The following is a 12,608-nucleotide window of genomic DNA, read 5'->3' as shown; positions in this document are numbered from 1 at the left end:
GGAGGCCAAGGATGATGGTGGTAGCAAGATGTCTTTGATTGCAAACAACTGCTTAAAAATGGGCAGCCATATAATTGCAGATTTACAGTGCAACATGCTAACTCTTGAATGATAACTTTGAAGTCTCTAAAAAGGTTCAGGTTTCAGACTGGATGTTACTGATCTTCATTGTAATTTGAACAGCACTTCAGAGAAATGCCCAATATCATGTTGCTATTAATCAGTAAATTCAACATTAGCTTTTAGTTCTTTTTATTTAAAGAAGACCTAACGTTAACTGATTTTCTTTTAAAAACAAGCAACTGGAAATCAAATCACAAAGAGAATCTGCAGATGCTGGAAATTAAGCCCCCCACACAAACTGCTGGAGGAACTCAGCAGGGCAGGCAGCATCTATGGGTGGGTAAAAATTACAGTCAATGTTTGAGGCTGAGGCTCTTCGGCAGCTCTGGGAATTCCTGGATTTCTGATGTCTTGCTGTTCAAATTTTAAAAGATTTAATCCAGCTCAAGCAAATCATGCAGATTTGTTTAGGCTGGAAATAATTGGAAGTGACAGGCATGCCAATATTGAATGTGTTTGTACAGAAGTGTGAGCGGTAATGAATCCTTAATCTGTTTGGGTAGATTTCCGGGACATGTGACATGATCAGAATTTTTGGGAAGCTCCATACTGTGTGACAACTTTATTGTTGTATCAGTAAAGCAGATACTTTAACAACAGTGCATAGGGATAAGCAAGATGTTTGAGTCATAACTGCTAGCTCTGGTATTTTTTTCAGATCTTAAGTTCTGTTATTTCTCTTCCAACTTGTCTTTCTTTTGGCCATGTTGGTAGCATTGTCACAGAGTACGGTGTCATGACCTTTGGTCTAACTTGTTCAAACCAACCAAGAAGGCAAATGAAGCTTATTCCACTTGCCTGTGTTTGGTGCATGTCCCTCTAAACTTTTCCTATTCTTGTACCTATCCAAATATATTTTAAACATTGTAATTGTATCAAATTGACAACTTCTTCTGGCACCTCGTTCCATATACCCACCACCCTCTGTGGGAAAATTTGCCCCTTGAATCCCTTTAAATCAGGGGTTCCCAACCTGGAGTCCTCGGACCCCTCAGTTACTGGTCTGGATCCATGGCATAAAAAGGATTGGGAGTTCCTACTTTAGATCTTTCTCTACCCCAGGAAAAATATTGTGGCCATTCATATTATGCATGCCTCTCATGATTTTACGTACTTTTAAGCTCACTCCTCAGCTTCCAGTGCTTTAGAGTGAACGTAGTGCAGCCTGTCCACCAGTCTTTCCTTGTAACTCAGTTTTCCTGTCCTGGTAGAATACTTGTGATTATTTTTTTTTCTCTCAACACTTTACAGTTTAATAATATTCTTTCTATAGCTGGGTGATCAGTATTGCACACCATACTCAAAATATGGTCTAAACCAGTAACTGTACCATTGTGAGATGACATCCCAACCCCTATACTAAGTGCACTGACTGATCAAGGAAAGCATGCATAGTGCCACCTTTGCTAACTTGTCATTGAACTTTATTGCATTGGTTACTTTACATATGAAACCTTTTAACATTCAAACTATGATCTTCGAATGAAGATCATAATCTTGCCCATGAGTTCTTGACAGTGGCCCTCACTATGATAAAATGGTCAGTTGTCCAGGCAGTCTGCTCGAATGGCCTCTTAATACTTTGTATAAAGTGATCATACTTGGTTCATTTTACTGCAGTGTGATCTGAAATTCATTAAAATTTATTGATGTATTACCAGAAGCTTATTTGCAGCATTTATTCTCCTGACCTATCACAATTCTGCTTTGTGTTTTTTTTAAACTATTCCAGTTTTGATTGTTATTTCTGAACTTGCCCTGGTTTGTTTGTATATGTGTTATTTCAAATGTTTCTAATAATCTTTCTCGTAAGTTTTTCTTATGAAGGGTTGTGTTTGAAGAGGGAATTTGGTTTGTTATATTTCCAAAGTGGTTGTTGATACCAATTTAAATGTTGTCTTACTAAGTAAAAATTTTAAAAAGGCATTATTTGAATTTGTCAAATTATTTTTATCATGAGCATGGCTTCATAAGTTAGTTTGAGGATCAGTTGTGTGACCAGTGAATATATCCACAGCGAAAGTGGAACGTTTTCTAAAAAGAAGACATGGGCACAAAGTTGTGTTTTGTGTACTGAATAAAGGGGCGAGGCAAGTAAATACTGAAGGTTTGCTCCCGTTGCAGCACTTGTTTCTCGCATAGTTTTTCTCTCTTACCTACCTACATACAAATTGGGTTGAAGTTCCTTGTTAATAAGTAAAATTGTTGCATTTAACAGACTTTTTTTTCTCTCTTTCAGAGCTGTGGAGCTATCTCATTGGATGGTCCTGATCAGAATGCACTATTTCGCATGCTAGGTAAGACCTATCCATTTTAAAGGATTAATATTCAATGTGCACAAACAAAAACACTTCTAATATTGGTTGCAATATTCCTTTCCAAAGAAGGTACAAGCTAGCTTCAGCAGTTAATTGCCATCTAATGTTTTTTTTGGCAAAAGTATGAGTATGCATTAAGGATGGGTTTAAACTTGTTTGTCATGCTGGAACTTCAAATTGCACCATGATGTGTCCTGAAGTTGCATTTCAAAGAACCTTGTGTATGTAACAGGAAAACCTTATGAATTTGAGGTTGAAGAACCCCATAAACTTCCCAGGAAGGGATCTATCACCTTTACTGGGATGTTTTACATTTAGTATTTCCCATGGAACTGTTGGTCTTTAACATCTAGAAAGCTCTTGTAGATGACCAGTGAATGCTGCCTTGCCGTAATTGTATATAATCCATGATGAGTTTTAAGCAAGGAAAGAGTCAAGCTAGAGAACTTAATGGTCTCTTTGTCAGAGACAGAATCAGGTTTATTATCACTGGCATAAGCTTTGTCATGAAATTTGTTCTGCATTAGCAGTACTGTGCAATACATAAAATGACTATAAATCAAATAAGAAATATAAAAAAAGTAGTGCAAAAAGAGAACAAAATAATGAGGTAGTGCTCATGGACTGTTCGGAAATCTGATGGGGGGGGGTGTGTGGGGAAGAAACTGTTCCTGAGTGTGTGCCCTCAGCCTCCTCCCGAATGGTAGTAATGAGAAGAGCGTGGTGGTGAGTGTTTGATAATGGATGCTGCCTTCCTGTGGCAGAGTCCTTTGAGTGTATTCGCTGGGGAGACTAGTGCCTATGATGGAGCTGGCTCAGTTTGCAACCCTCTGCAGCTTTTAGTGGTCAGGTGCACTGGCAATGATCCAGACAGTGATCCAACTAGTCAAAATGCTTTCCACAGTCATCTGTTGGAAGTAAAAAGCTTGCTAGGTTCTTTGACATTTCAAATCTTCTCAAACTTGTAATGAAATGTAGCCAGTGGCACACCTTCTTTGTAATTGAATCAATATAACAGGCCTAGGTTAGATCCTCTGAGATGTTGACACCCAGGAACTTGAAGCTGTTTACCCTTCCCACTGCTGACCGCTCAGTGAGGGTTGGTGTGTGTTCTCCTCACTTCCTGAAGTCTGCAGCCAGCCCCTTGGTCTTACTGATGTTGGGTGCACGGTTGTTGGAACACCACTCAACCAGCCAATCTATTGCACTCCTGTGTAACTGCTCATCGGTGAAGGATATGTATTTGCTTACATACCAGTTGTTTGTTGTCATTCTGAAATTCCCTTGATTTTTTTTAGAAATAAAGGAAATTTGAAATAAAAGTCTGTTCTTTTGCATTCATCACAGCACCACAGGTATAAATTATTCCTGTGCAGCAATAACTACTTATTGCAGCAGAAAAAGATGGAAATTTTAATCTTTAAAAGATGGTCCATGTTTATTTGAAATTATTTGTCATCTAGACATTAACAGAAGAAAGATTATTGCTAAATGCTTCAAACATTACAACTTTGTTATTCCTTTTTTTAATATAATTTTTATTGAGTTTTCAAACTTGATTACATGAAATACTAATATCTATCCTCCCCCCTCCCCTTAACCCTTCCCCCCCAATATATACTCCTACCTAAAAGAAAGAAAAGAAAAGGAAAAAAAAAAAAAGAGGGAAAGGCTGCCTGGATATTGGAAGGTCTCCACATGCTCCATGGAATTCGAAATAAATTTAATATATTTATTTGTTACTTTCCCCAAAGGACCAACATTTTTATTATCAGAGCACCTAGCTATGCCAACCTATCTTTTGTAAATAAGGGTGCCAGATATTCAAAAATGTATCATATTTATCTCTTAGATTATAAGTATTTTTTTCAAGTGGAATACAGCTAAAAATTAAGTGGAATACAGCTAAAAATTTCATTATTCCAACTTTGTTATCCCTGACAGAGGCTTCCCCTGCTTTTAGTTAAGTTGCACTTCTATCTGTGTTGAAAAGATGGATGATACATTCTTGTGAAACACTTAGCTATTTGCAATTTAATTGTGAAACGAGCAACTAAGGAAAGAGCCAATACAGTTATTTCATGTCATTCCTTGTTTCTTCAGTGTCGGGTATGTTGCATGCTTATAGAGAAATAGACAGAATTTGAAAGGAATCCATCCAATTTTAAAGATTTTTTTCCTGTCTGTGAAAAATTGGCATTGAAAGAGAATATCTTACAAAGAAACTTGTGGGGTATAGGATTGCTTGATGCACTCTAAGATATGATGGCCTGAAATGGCTTCATTTGTCAGAAGGAAACACAAAATAGTCTGTTTTCACATTGTAGACAGATTTTGTTTACTCCAGTTCTTTGAATCCATTGCCTAATCCTATACCATTTACTAGTGAATTCCCACGACAATGGAAAGCTCAAGTAAATTTCCCAAATTGCTCAAATTCTGAACAGGCTGTAAATCTACACATAAATATCTTGATGCAGCAAAACTCAACAATAGTACCTAATTGTGCATCTCTTGTTTAATTCTTCCCTTAGACAAGAAATACATGAAACATATAATATGAATCAATCATTTGAGCAGTGTGTGTTTTTAAAAAAAAAACACACTCGCGCACATGCACACACCCCCAAACCCCCATTGAAATCTTACAAATTTAAATAAAGTCATTATGTTGTCGTAATGAGAGTTCACATTTTCATAGAACCATACAGCGTGGTTCGGCTCACCACATCTATGCCAACCTGTGGGTACCCATTTATAGTTAATCCAGTCTTCTCGTACTTCACCTTTAGCTTTCACTATCTGAACTGTGCGAGTGCCTGTTCTGAATGCTATCAGTGATGCTGCTTCCACCATTCTTTCTGGCAGTGCTATTCTAGGAACTCGCCACTCTCTGGTGATGAAGGTCCTCCTCAGATTCCCTCTAAATCTATTGCTGCTTAGCTTAAATCTATATTTTGTTTTGTTTGCCTCCAAACAAAAAGAAAAGATTCTTGTGATCTACTTGTCTATCCCACTCAATTTTATGCATATCAATCATGTCCCTTGTTCGTCTCTCCTCCAGAGAAAACAGACCTGACAACGTTCTCTCCTCAAAGTAAACATGCTCCATCCACAGCAAAATTCAGTTGAATTTCCTTTGCACCTTCTCCAGCAATACGTCAAGTGACTAGAACTACACACATACAGTGCATTACTCCAGTTGAGAATGAACTAATAATTTTTAAAGTTGGATCATTGCTTCCTAGCTCTTGCATTCAATGCTTCAATTAATGAATCCCAACAATCCCATATGCCTCCTTAGTCAACTGTGTTGCCACCTTCAGTGATCTTAGGACTGGGACTTCACGGTTCCTCTGTTTCTCAATAATCCCTGGAACTTGCCATTGGTGCTTGTCCTGGGGCTTCCCTAGTGCTTCCAAAATACATCCTATCACAGTTATCAGGAGTAACTATCCACTATTTCTTAGCCTATTGATATTATTCTGTGGCCTAAGGCCACCCTCTCCACTGTCAATAATTTCACCAATCTTTACTGTATGTCATCTGCAAGCCTACTGTTCATTCCACCAATCATAAATTGCAAACAGCAATGGTCTCGGTGCTGACCCCTGTGGAACACCACCAAACAGAGACATCCAATCACGGAAGTAACCATTGCAGCCTGCAATAAGTCTCCTCTGGCATGTCCACCTTCAATCCCACCAAGGCATCGTGCACCTTGTCTTTATTTATAGAGCTTTGCACTACACTTTGATGGTATCACTTGTTGAATTTCCTAAACGTGGTTTGTTTCTTTTTTTAAAAACTGATAGGGGAAAAAGTAATCGTTAAAGATCTTGCCTGTACCTTCTATGTCTATATACAAATTATGCCCTAGTTTCCCTAATAGGCCCTACTTTTTCTCTGGTTATTATTCTGACCTGCTGTTTTATAAACACTTTTATCAGAAGTGACTCTGAATCTATGATCATTCTTGTGCAATACAATAAACTAGAGTCTAAATTACATTGTAGCAATGATCTTCAAAATAAGCGAGACTATACTTAAGATGCCCAGTCACTTGTGGCAACTAATGTTGGGTCCTTTTCAAGTTGGAAGTGGTTGCATCACTTGACAGTGGAGATGCAAAGACTATTAACCTATTCTGAGAATGCTTCCAGCAGTTAAATTCTTTGGAAAGGCCAACAAAATTTAAGAATGCTGTAATATCTTTAAAAAAAAAAGGCACTGAAACACAGCTCGTATCCAAAATGAGATTAGGTTATTTTGCAAAGCTGCATGCTGAAAGGAATTTGCATGCCAAATCTTTAAGCTCTAGTTCAAATCAAGTATATCAGATTGTGCCAATGTTACATAATTGTAAAGCAACTACTCTTCTTTAAATTAGAGCAGGATCAAGCTCTAATTTAGACAAAACAGAAAACGCTTGTACTATTAGCTTTTCCTCCTTTTGTTTTTACAAACAGTGAGATACAAGTAACTTAGTGATGTGACACTTAATAAGCAGCTGCAGATTTAGTCCACCATCTGGTTATCAGAGAACTTGAGTTGGTGTGAATTCCTTGTTGCCTTGTTTGATTCTTCATCTGAGCTTGAGTTCTGTTTCTTTCTCAAGCTTGCTTGGGTTAAATACTATTACCTGAAGTCTGTAATGGATCCATCCAGAATTGGTTCATCTCTAGCAGGGATCGCATAATCTACACGAACACTTAAAATGTTGTAATCTTCAGCCAACTTTCCTTCTGGTTCTATAAATCAACTGAGTGTCTTCGATTTTCTGGATGGCTGAACAACACTAATATTCTGATTAATGTCACAGTGGTGATCAACTTTTAAGTTGAATTTGATGAACAAAACTCATGAGTTCTGTAAGTGCATGGCTTACGGTAGAGTGTTTTTTTGGATTGAACCAAGAAAGTGGTGAATCAGTGCTTCACTCTGGGTTTTTACTGTTCTTCCAACATCAGCTGCTAGAACATTTTAAGTATTCTGGCTGATTTCTGAGCCACTCGTTTTGAAGTCAAATGAAGAATCAAAAACATGTCATTCCTGTACGCTGTTGTGAACAGAATGATTTCTGACTAACTTAATACTGAGTAGTGCCTATAGCTGTTCATAAGCAGAATCTTTAAGTAAAATTGAATGTTCCAGATTGTGACAATTTCACATGGTTACAAAGCAGGTATTCCTCATGTCTTATTCAAAAGGAGCGCAGTATAAACACAAAAACAGTTATATAGAGGGTGGAATGGCTCTACCTAAAGATAAAGTTTACTGTTCTCTAGTTGATGCAGCATGGAGTGTAACTTATTAATGCAGGCATGGTTTGAAAAAGCTGTTCAGGTAAACCATGGGGTGCTTATCATTAGAGGTGACCTCCAGGTTGCAGAGTAGGTTTTTGTTTGTTTAAAAATAAGCTCAAAGTAAGATTTGCTAATGTATATGTATGTCACCATATACAACCCTGAGATTCATTGTCTTATTGGCACACTCAATAAATCTGTAGAATGATAACCATAATAGAATCAGTGAAAGACTGCTCAACTTGGACATTCAGCTAGAGTGCAGAAGAAAGCAAGCTGTGCAAATACCAAAAAAAAAGAAATAATAAATAAGCAATAAATATCAAGAACATGAGATGAAAAGTCCTTGGAAGTGAGTCCCATTGGTTTTGGAAGCATTTCAGTGAAGGGGCAAGTGAAGTTATCTCAAATGGTTCAGGAGCCTGATGGTTGAGGGGTAGTAAGTGTTCCTGAACCTGTGGTGGGTCCTGAGGCTTTTGTAGCTTCTTGATGGCACCAGCGAGAAGAGAGCATGTCATGGGTGGTGAGAGTCCCTGACGATGGTTGCTGCTTTCTTGCGTCAGTGTGTCCATATACGTGTGCTCAATAGTTGGGAGGGTTTTACCTGTGATGGACTGGGCAGTATCTACTACTTTTTTTTTTTAAGATTTGACATTCAGGGGCATTAGGATTTCCATACCAGGTTGTGATGCAGTCAGTCTATATACTGTCTACCACACATCTTTAGAAGTTTGGCAAAGTTTTAGATGTCATGTTAAATCTCTGCAAACACCTAAGGAAGTGAAGGCGCTGCCTTGCTTTCTTTGTAATTGCACTTAAGTACTGAGTCTGGGCAAGTTCTCCGAAATAACACCTACAAATTTAAAGTTACTAACCCTCTCCATCTCTGAACCTCCAATGAGCGCTGGCTGATGGACCTCTGGTTTCCTACCCCTGACTGCAATAATCAGCTCCTTGGTCTTGCTGACAATGTTATGAGTAGAGCAGGGGCTATGCACATAGCCTTGTGCTGCATCTGTGCTGATGGAGATTGTGGAGATGCTGTTGCCAGTCCGAACTAACTGAGGTCTGCAAGTGAGCAAATCCAGGATCCAACTGCACAAGGAGGTATTGGGGCCAATGTCTTAGAGCTTATTGATTAATTTTGAGGGGATGATGGTATTGAATGCTGAGCTGTAGGTCAATGAAGAGCTTCCAGATGTGTGTCTTTGCTATCCAAATGTTCCAGGACTGAGTAAAGAGCCAATGAGATGGCATCTGCTATGGACCTGTTATTATGGTTGGCAAATTGGAGTAGATCCAAGTTGCTTCTCAGGCAGGAGTTGACATGTTTCATCACTGTCCTCTCAAAACACTTCATCAGTGTGGATGTAAGTGCTACTCAGTAATAGTCACTGAGAGAAGTCACCACACTCTTGGGTACCCCACACTGCCGAAGGTAGAGGTTAAAGATCTATGCGAATACATCAGCCAGTTGACCAGCACTGCTGTTTAGCACTTGACCAGGTACCCCATCTGGACCGCATGCTTTTCATGGGTTCACCCCCCTGAAGGCTGCTCGCTGTCAGCTTCAGAGACTGAAATCATGGGATCATTGGGGTCTGCAGGAGTTCAAGATGGTTCCTCCTTGTTTTGATGGTCAAAACGAGCATAAAAAGCATTGAATTCATCTTGAAGTGAGGCCTTGCTATCTTAATATCATTTGATTTAACTTTCTAAGAGGAGATAGTATTCAAGCCCTGCCCATGAGCTGGCTTTCCAGAGATCATACCTGGACCTCTTGTAATTTGATCACCAGACTCGATCTGGCTCTCATCAGATTTCAAATCGTAGGTTTCATCCAAGGGTTCTGATTGGGGAAGACTCTGAATGATTTGCAAGTTTAAAATGTTGTGGAAGTTTTAAAAAAAATAAACAATTTCTTTCACATAAATTCATATAACATAAGACCATAAGATACAGGAGCAGAATTGGACCATTTGGCCCATCGAGTCCAATCATGGCTAATTTATTAAACCCCTGAATCCCATTCTCCTGCCTGTTCCCTGAAATCTTTGATGCCCTTATCATTCAAGAACCTATCAACTTCCGCTTTCAATATTCCCAATGACCCAGCCTCCACAGCCATATTCACCACCCTAAAGAAATTCATTCTCATCTCTATGCTTAAGGGGCATCATTTTGTTCTATGGCTGTACCCTCTGGCTGTGGACTCCCCCACTATTTGAAACAATGTCCAATCTATCTTTGACTTTCAATACTTTATAGGCTTCAACGAATTTCTGTCCCTCCTTCATTCTTCTAAACTCCCAAGTGTGTACAGGCCCCGAGCCATCAAATGCTGCTCATGTATTCCTTTTCATTCCTGGATCATTCTTGTGAACCTCCTCTGGACTCGCTCCAATACCAGCATATCCTTTCTTAGATGAGGAGCTCAAAACTGTTCATAACATTCAAAATGCAGTTTGACCAATGCCTAATAATAAAGCTTCAGCATTACATCCTTGCTTTTATGTTCTAGTCCTCGTGCAATAAATGCTAACATTGCATTGGCTTTCCTGAAGTGAATTGTTATTCCATATCTCATTAGTGATTTGTAAGCTCTCAGGGCAATATTCCTTTACTGAAATGGCATTACGAGAAAGTTGCCTGTATTTTGCTCACATGAACCACTGGAAGATCCAGGTGGTCAAGGCAGACGAAATGAAGATGCTTGAAGTGGTTGCTCAATCTGCTCATTCCTTGCCCTGTCCCTCCGCCTTTTTATACTACTGCTTCCTTCTCAACCTGTGCATGGTTTCTCTACCACCTTGAGAGTTTCGAACCAATTGTCCGTTTTCCATCATGTGGCATGCATCAAGGCCATAACTTAAACCATTTTAAACCTGCCTCCAATTGTATGGGTATTATAATGAACATTGAGAGATTTATTTGCAAGGCTTCCCTTTCATTTAAAGTGCACTATTTTGGCCATAGTTTCCATATTTATTTCACATTTTCCTTCAATAATTCCATGGTGTGAGCACAGTTGGAAGATCTGGAATGAATCGTGCCATTTCTAGGAACCTCCTTATCACTACTATATTTACAGTCTTTGATACTCAGTTGATGCTGGTTAATTGTTACACACCAGGGCCAGTACATTTTGGCGCAATTAAATGGTTGCCCCAATTAGCTGAAGTTTCATAGAAATAGTGAAGAAGGTATTTTTTAAAAAAAGACAAACTGCTGTGCAACTGAGTAATGAGTTAGGTATTTAAATGAGACTGAGAACAAATTGGAGCACTACCAATACTATCACAGTACTCTCCAACTGTATTAGTTCCTAATAGTTACCGATGCAGAAATTCATCCAGCTTATGCTGCCATGCTCACTTGATTAGCTGTAAATGAACAAAATTCGCAGACACCTAGTGTAGATAATGGACTGCTTCATACAATGCTTTTGACAATTGTATCCTCCAAATCTTCACTTTTATTGCAACATTCAGAATTATTGTTGATACCTTCAAATTCATTGTACTTCCTAACTTGTTGAAGAAGTGAAATCATTTCATTTTCACTCGCATCTGGCATCTCCGAGCATGAATGCATGTAACCACAATGAGCAACGGTTCTGAATAATCTTACTGCTTATTTCTCGCCAACCATCAGTGACAAAAATCACTGTGTTTTGAACAGAGACACACACACAACTGACAGTATTTATAATTTTTAAAAAAGTTTGCTGTAGCAGTGTTGTGTCTACGACCACACAAGCACACAAAACTGATGCTAGTTAGAAACTGTTTGGTCAACGCTTCACTGTCCCAGTTAAATGGTATAGTGTCCCAAATAAACAAAGGAAATACTGGCTATTTTCTCAATTAGTTTTGTTCTTTAAAAGTTGTCTCAAATAATTGGCTGTCCCAATTAACCTCTGGCCAAATTAACCTGAACCCATTGTATTGACCTCTACTTCTGCTTTCACTAATGCCTTTGGCATTAGCCTTCAATCCAAGGTTTACTACTTGTCATGAGGAACAATGCACATTTGCATCACTTCAACTTCACATTTGTATGCACCCAGCTTTCTGGTACTTCCAAACTCAGTCAAATTTTTGACCACGAATGTTGAAAGTATTATTTTTTGAACCCAGCTTGAATTGTTTTAGCCTGTCACTAAAGTTGCCTATCTCATACAGGTGGCTGGGAAATATGTTATAGTTGCAACCTGTGAAACCTGGCAGACTCCATCATGGTTAACAGTGTCCATATCTTTAAGTGTTGGTAGCTGGAGGAACATTGGTTCGGGGTTGATGAGCTGGAGATTGAGCTGCAAACACTGTGTCACATTGGGGAGGGGAAGAATTACCTGAACTTAATTATTCCAAGGGGGCACGACTGCCTCCTGAAACACTATCTCTAAACTGGCAACTGATCAGGCAGAGGATGGTATCACTGCCAAAGAGGCAGGCATGAGGAGTATATGCAAGCGGTCCGCAGCATCATGACGCACCAAGCCATTCGTCATGGTGGAGGAGGGAGAGAAAACAGTAGTCATAAGGGATAGCATTAGGGCAACAAACACTGCTGCAAAGATGGAAATTGAAAGCTATATTGCTTACCTGTTGCTTGGGAATAGACATCTCTTCTGGATTGGAGAAAAACTTAAGTGTAGGAAGATATTTTTTTCCAAATCCGGCAGTGAAATACTACAAAGCTCATAACAAGGGATAAATTGATTTTGAGAGTCACTTCCTGTCATGTAAAAACAGATTTTCTGTGGATATGTAAAAAGACTAGTTTGGAAGTTCTAAAGAATGGCATGGTGAATTAAAGAAGTGGCTTTTTTTTTGGCATCTTCACAAAGGAGAGTGCT

At 38.9% G+C, this 12,608-nt stretch overlaps 1 protein-coding gene across 3 annotated transcripts in view; it reads left to right on the top strand.

Annotated features, from left to right (window-relative positions):
- Window positions 1-12,608, top strand: part of LOC140191713 (3',5'-cyclic-AMP phosphodiesterase 7B-like) — a 169,029-nt gene that overhangs the window by 25,242 nt on the left and 131,179 nt on the right. For all 3 annotated transcript variants that reach the window (XM_072249398.1, XM_072249409.1, XM_072249381.1), the window contains exon 2: window positions 2,363-2,420. In XM_072249398.1, coding sequence (XP_072105499.1) covers window positions 2,363-2,420 — 58 coding nt within the window. The remainder of the gene's footprint in view (window positions 1-2,362; window positions 2,421-12,608) is intronic.

The sequence above is a fragment of the Mobula birostris genome, chromosome 2 (assembly GCF_030028105.1).
Source record: "Mobula birostris isolate sMobBir1 chromosome 2, sMobBir1.hap1, whole genome shotgun sequence".
NCBI classification, from domain to species: Eukaryota; Metazoa; Chordata; class Chondrichthyes; order Myliobatiformes; family Myliobatidae; genus Mobula; species Mobula birostris.
This window is presented reverse-complemented; position numbering and strand designations above follow the sequence as displayed.